Source organism: Rhagoletis pomonella, unplaced genomic scaffold (assembly GCF_013731165.1).
Source record: "Rhagoletis pomonella isolate Grant_MI unplaced genomic scaffold, Rhpom_1.0 Rhpom_scaffold_00001, whole genome shotgun sequence".
NCBI lineage: Eukaryota > Metazoa > Arthropoda > Insecta > Diptera > Tephritidae > Rhagoletis > Rhagoletis pomonella.
Window position 1 is genome coordinate 125,415 of NW_023458555.1, and position 7,142 is coordinate 132,556.

The window sequence follows — 7,142 nt, forward strand, 5'->3', positions numbered from 1 at the left end:
CTTTGTATTTTGACGTTTTGGAATTCACCCATGTATTATGTCTAGTATGTACCAATGGGTTTAACAATTCCAAAGTGTTTTTCAGTAAAAAAGAATTTTTCTAAAGTTATCGATAACAAATTCGAAAGAAATATAGATAGCGAAATCGATAACAGTATCCATAACCAAATCGATAAAAATTTCGATATCCAAATCGATAATAATTTCGACAAAAAAATAAATAAAAATATCAATAACAAAATCTATTAAAATATCGATAACGAAATCGATAAAAACATTGATACCAAAATCGATAAAAAATATCGATAACTAGCGATAACAAAATCGATAAAAATATCGCCAACAAAATGGATATAACTATCGAAAACAAAATCGATATACATATCAATAACAAAATCGATAACCATATCGATAAAAATATCGCTGACAAAATCGATAAAAATATCGATAACAAAATCAATAACAATATCGATAAAGATATCGATATCAAAATCATTGACAGAATCGATAACAAGATCGATTAAAATATCGTTAACCAAATCGATAAAAATATCGATACCTAATCAATAAAATATATCGATAACAAAATCGATAAAAATATTGATACAAAAATCTATAAAAAATATCGATAACAAAACCGATTAAAAATATCAATAACAAATCGATAACAATATCGATTGCAAAATCGATAAAAATATCGATACCCAAATCAATAACACAATCGATAAAAATATCGGTTATTATATCGGTAAGTCTCGAGAATGCCGAAAATCCCGAAAAAGTTCTCACGTTGAGTCTGTATCCTTTTCTTTATAATTACCTTTATTTTAATCTTTCTTCCTCTATCTGCATCTTTATTTTTTTCGGTATTCTCATCCTCGTCTCTTTCTTAATAATTTTCTTTTTACTTACACTTATGTTTATCATTTTCTTCATCAACATATTTATTCCCCTTCATTTTTGCATTTGTCTTTACGCGCCTTGGTTTTATTTTTTCCTTTGTACGTACTCACCTTTACTTTCATTCTTGTGTTGGTCTTTTTTTAAGTGTTATTCTTTAACATTTTATTAGCATTTTTTTGTTAAATTAATACCATTTGCATACATTTAAGAAGCTCTTGACTCCGTCCCAACCATTTCTGTGTGCAATTTCCGTTGAATTTGCCAATTTACTCCCAACTAGGGATGTTAATTTTTAGGCTTTTTCCGATCCCGGGATTTTCGGGATGGCGTAGTCACAATCCCGGGATCCTGGGATCATTCCTGGGATTTAGATATTCAATACTTTTCAATAACTTGAATCGAAAAAATTGCTTCTATATTCTTTGAGAAGCTCTTCTACCATGAAATAAATAATAAATAAATGGGTTTGAAACCTACTTTTTTATTTAAACTGTTATGATATGTTTTCTCATTTATGTTATGATATGTTTTCTCATTTCGCATAAAATATAAGTGCGTATACATACTATATGGCCATACTACACACATAAGTATGTATGGATGTATGTAGATTTAGAGACTCGTATAAGTATCTAAATCTAGCATCATTTCCGTGTGTAACTGAGCTTTCCTTCGTTTATACGCATAAATTATTTTTATTTTGACATTGAACTCGCACAATGTCAGCGCATTACGAGTTTGAGATACCAAAAACATCAAGCACGAACTTGAAAAGAGTGCTACCAATCGAACGCATGCAAACCCATGCATACATATATTATTTAGTTTGCTGCCATGTGTTAATACAATTAAACTTTTGTTTTTCAATCTGTGTATTGTATGTATGCACGTAAATTTGTATGTACAATCAATGTAGGCACTTATGCACTTATGACCAGTGTAACCAGATAATAAATCTATACATATAATAAAATTGTAACCGGCCGATGTCTGTACATTTTAGATATTAAAGAAAAATTAATATTGGTATCTTTATTAGAGCAATAGAAGCCAAACCAACAATTTTTAGATCTTTTGTCTATATGTTTGTACGCCCAGCACTCAAAAACTAACAGTTTAAGTAAATCGATACGATAAAGTAAATATATCAATATGGTTGTCAAAACCAAAAACAAGGTTAAGAAAGAGGTTTAAGAAGACTTATGGTCTGATTATGAATACTTTGCATACTTCAAATAGTAATTTCGTATGTACTTTGTATGTATTCCATTACCCAGAAATTAGCAGAACATTTAAAAACTTACCGATCTTTTGATTTTAGATTTTGCCTCACATTTTCTTAAGTTACATTTTTATTGCACTGGTACAAATGGTTGTGCGAAGTTATGCGAAGTATGCATAATCAGATAAGTTTTCTGCCAGGGTAGTTCTCATTTCACAGATACTTATGGTACATACAGTGATTCACAAGATTTTTAATGTTTAATAGCTGAACATTTGGATTAGAATTCAACGTTCAACTTGAGAATAAGTTGGGATCAAGCACACAAATACGCAACTTTGTTTTCATACAACGTTCTAAAAAGTGTCCAAAGCAAGACTAAACTGCATGAAAGACTGCAAAATGTTAATGAAAAGTTTTTTAATTATTTTGGGCTTGTGTCGAAATTTTTAACCCTTATAGTTTGTTTTTGCCGGCCTTGTGCTTTTTTATTTAAAAATTCAAGGACACGCTAGGTTAGGTTAATCTGACCGACGTTGAGCCATATATAGACCGGCAAGTCCTTGGAGTTGCCAATCAGAGTTGAATTTTAGGCGTAAAGTAGACAACATTAAGGATGTGAACTCGAATTTATGTAGTAATTTCACCTCTTCTTTTGAGATGTATTCTAACTTCTCGACTTGATGGTCTTCTAAGCATTAAGTCCCGAATTGCCTAATCATAGTATCGTCTATTTAATTTCTAGTGGTGGAGTGGTCTTTGATAGTTTGTCTGTTCGAATGTCTGACTGGTAGTGCTCTCATCATGGAAAAACAACAATAATTTATAAAGACCGTGGAAGAGATAGCTATTTCGGAGATCACGACATCTCCTCATCAGACTTCTTCTTTGAACAAGTATCAAATGTTAGACTTGATAACTGCTGTTCATGAATAACTATAAAGAAATATAAATAAACAGATGAAAAAAAAATACCAATGATTACGTAAGCATAGGAGGTGAAGAGCGAGGTAGGAACTTTACCTAATTTTGCTGACAAGATGAGAGTGAAGGGTCTAATATTACTAAAACTCTGCTTACGTAATACTTAAATGGACACAAGAAACACTTGGTAAATTAATTTTTTTTGAAACGATTGAAAAATGACTCGTGAAAATACGCGATCGCCGAAACTGATTTGCCTCCAACGCAAAATAGGCATAGGTACCCTGCTGAAAGTACCTATAATAAATAATATTTTTTTTACTATTACGTATCCTGTATTGCAGTTTAATAAATTGATAGATTATTAGATGATATTATAATTTAAGCAACGGTTTATGGTAGTCTTTACTCAAAGTTTTACAAAATTCCACATCTACATAAATCTTGTTTTGATTATTTTCCCGTTATAGCACATTCTCTCCAACAGATCAGATTCAGAAGCAAAGATGCTTATAGCTGCAAAAATAAATGGTGCTACGCCGCTGGTTATTGCCTGCCGAAATGGTCACTACAATATAGTAGAGTATTTGCTAAAGCGGCACGCCAATGTTGAACAAGTAGGATCAGTGAGTTTCGATGGAGAACCAATAGAAGATGCGCCTCCGCTGTGGTGCGCTGCAGCTGCTGGCCATTACGGTATTGTGAAGCTGTTGGTACATCATGGCGCTAATGTAAATAGTACGACGCGAACAAACTCAACGCCACTGCGAGCAGCTTGTTTTGATGGACATTTCGATATCGTCAAGTTTCTTGTAAACAATGGAGCAGGTTTGTTTTAAAGTTCTAAACGAAAACTATGTATTCCCTTAAAATAATATGTTATATATATCAGACTTTGAGGTTGCAAACCGTCATGGACATACATGTCTAATGATCGCATGCTATAAGGGACACTACAAAATCGCGCAGTATTTACTGTCTCTCAACGCTGATGTCAATAGGTGCAGTATAAAGGGAAATACGGCATTGCACGACTGCGCTGAGTCTGGTTCATTGGAGATACTGCAATTGTTGCTAAAGCATGGAGCGACAATGGATGTCGATTATTATGGTATGACGCCTCTTTTAGCAGCGAGTGTAACTGGGCATTTGCCAATTGTAGAGCATCTTATTACTTTACCTTGTGTCAGTCAAAAAAGCCGAATTGACGCTTTGGAACTGTTGGGTGCAACATATGTAGATAAAAAACGTGATATGGTCAGTGCTTTGTCTTTGTGGCGACGGGCTATGGAGGACCGAAACCAGGAGCCGAAAATTCCTAAAGTTATCAATGAGCCTATTGCTGCATACGAATACGTGTCGGAAGTGGCAACAATAGAAGGGCTCGATGAGCTAGTTCTGGATCCTGATGAAATGCGGATGCAGGCTCTGGTTATACGACAAAGGATTTTGGGACCCACGCATCCCGACACCAGCTACTACATTCGATTCAGGTAACAATGATACAATGTTGAATATCTTCATGTTGAATTATGCGAATTTCCATTAATTTATCATTTAGAGGTGCGCATTATGCGGATGCAGGACGCTTTGATCGTTGCATTGAATTGTGGACGTATGCTTTGACGATGCAGCAGAAAATTCTTCAACCTCTTAGTCCTATGACTCAATCGTCCTTATTATCTTTTGCTGAACTATTTAGTTTTATGTTGGTTGAAGCTGGCCGTTTGTTACCCCGTGGCCGGATTGTACCTCCAATTGCAGCTGCAGATATGTTGATGATATTCAATAAAGCTGTTTTAGAGGTGGAGCGAGGTATTTTAGTTGATTAAATAAAAATATTTTATCTTTTTGGGAAACAATTTCACTTATCCTTTTAGGCCTTGAATGGACTTTAGAACATGAAAAAAATCCCGCTGCACTATCTTCTATACATGATTGTAATCATGATCCGAATGCATTAAGTCGCGCTTTAGTAAGTGCTTTACATATAGGATGTTTATTGGCATCACTTGAAGAAGACGGAAACTTCTGTCCAAATATGCGGAAAGAAATCTTATATTCATTATATAAGCTAAATCGGCTAAAAGTATGTGTTCGATCAGGTCGATCTGCTCTGCACTATGCATGCTATCGAGAAGGAACTCTTGTTGGCCGCTATCCTGCTTGCAAATTTCCGTCACCAGCGTTGGCGAAAGCTCTGCTCGAAGTTGGAGCTGACCCGAATGCCAGAGATGATGATGGAAATACACCACTCCATTTGGCAGCAACCGCGCAACTATGCCCAAGAGCGTTAACGAAAGTCCTCCTAAAATATGGCGCTCATTTGGTAAGTTAAGGTAACTAAACAGCCTTACCTAATATATACGCAGGCTGACAATTACTTAAGTATAAAAAGTAAATCCACATATCCATGAAATTGCAATGCGTTTATATTAGTTGGGCTGTAGATGTTAGATTAAAAAAAATAATATTTTTTAATGCAGGATGCCAAAAACAATGCCGGTGAAACATTCGAAACACTACTGAAACCTGGAAAAATACACGAAATTATAAACCCGTTAAAATATACAACTTTGGCATGTTTGGCTTCGCGGACAATACAAAAGCATCGAATTAAATATCTTAACATCGTACCTCCATCGCTTTACACATTTATTGAAATGCATTAAATGGTGAATAGTAAGTGCAGCGTCATATAAGTAACATAAGACAACTGTCCAGCGCAGGGCAAAACAGGCAAATGATCGCAGCTATGAATATCTTTGTGATTAATGCGCGTTTAAATGTTTTATTGAGTTGTATTTTTGTGTATATTTTAAAAATTTGCGCACGGAGTTATTTAAATTGTTTAAGCTAACATTGAAGCCGTTCTTTATATGTGTGGCATTTGCATTGACTAATATTATTTGAAACAACTCGCAACGCCTAAAATGCGTTAAACATTTAATTATACTGCGTAAGAGAATAAAAAGTAGCGAAACTTGGAAAGCCGTATCGTATAGTACATGGTTTGAAACTTGTCAAGCGATGGAAACTGCATACTCGAAATTTCATGACTTGGTTCGTGGCAGTCGTGAACGAGCAGGTCGCCACGTACGTGTAAAAATGGATATTTATAAAAGACTTGAACCCCCTGCTCATTTCGTATTTTGGTATGATAACATTCGTGAGCAAATGAAGAAAGTACTCTGTTATTCGAACGACCATTCGAGCTCAAAATTTCAATCGAATGCGTGGAAATTCGGAGTTCAGTAAAACGATTTCAGGCAATTGGAGAGAATTACGTAATCTAAATTCCTTAGCCTCCCTAAATCTCTAACACTCTAAACTTTTACCAGAAATTATATCTAAAGAAAATAAGTTCTTAGTTGCAAAAAATGGCACACAGTTAAAAATCGTCCTTAACACAGTCGAGGGAAAAAATTGTTTAGGTAAACATTTAAAGGAGTTAACTTCTATTGTTGACGTGCACTCAATTAAGGCTGTAAATCATATAATCACATTTAAAAAAGTATGCATACATATGTATGTATGCTATGAGTTCGCAGGATATTACACAAGTTTTGCTTTTTTACCTTTTTCAATTTAAGTGAAAACACTTCATTTGTTATAAAAAATAAATAAATGAAATTTGGTACATATACGTGCTTGGCCGAGCTTCTTCCCCAGTTTGTGGTGTGTGTCTTGATTTTGTCACACCGTTTTTTACTGCCTCAGAATGACAGATGGTTTCTATAAGAAGCGTTTTCCTGGCAGAAGTACACTCGGAAGTTTGCTATTGCCTGACGAGGGGCAACCGCTATTCGACATAGGATTATTTCGCTGGACACAACGAGTGGCAGTGCGCACCTCTAACAACTCGGTTCCCTATCTATATACAGCCTTATTCTGTATCACGAACGATTCGTCTGCAGACGACAACATCTGTGATTGCGATTTTATTACTCTATCAGTTGTCTTCGTCTTGCTTTTCATATATTACGTTGCAATGGTCTCGGTTGCGTTTAAACCGGCTAGAATGATGCCGCCGGACTAAGTTTTGAAGCATTCCTCTGCAGACGAATCGTTCATGTTGCCTATCGTTCTTGAT

The 7,142-nt window shown here is 35.0% G+C and overlaps 1 protein-coding gene across 1 annotated transcript in view; it reads left to right on the forward strand.

The window, feature by feature from the left end:
- The window catches only part of LOC118735582 (protein fem-1 homolog CG6966), a 42,567-nt gene extending 36,164 nt beyond the window's left edge, over positions 1-6,403 (forward strand). Inside the window, exons 2-6 of the mRNA XM_036465408.1 lie at positions 3,520-3,877; positions 3,942-4,542; positions 4,611-4,864; positions 4,930-5,378; positions 5,536-6,403. Coding sequence (XP_036321301.1) covers positions 3,520-3,877; positions 3,942-4,542; positions 4,611-4,864; positions 4,930-5,378; positions 5,536-5,721 — 1,848 coding nt within the window. The 3' untranslated portion in view covers positions 5,722-6,403. The remainder of the gene's footprint in view (positions 1-3,519; positions 3,878-3,941; positions 4,543-4,610; positions 4,865-4,929; positions 5,379-5,535) is intronic.
- The last annotated feature ends 739 nt before the right edge of the window (positions 6,404-7,142 follow it).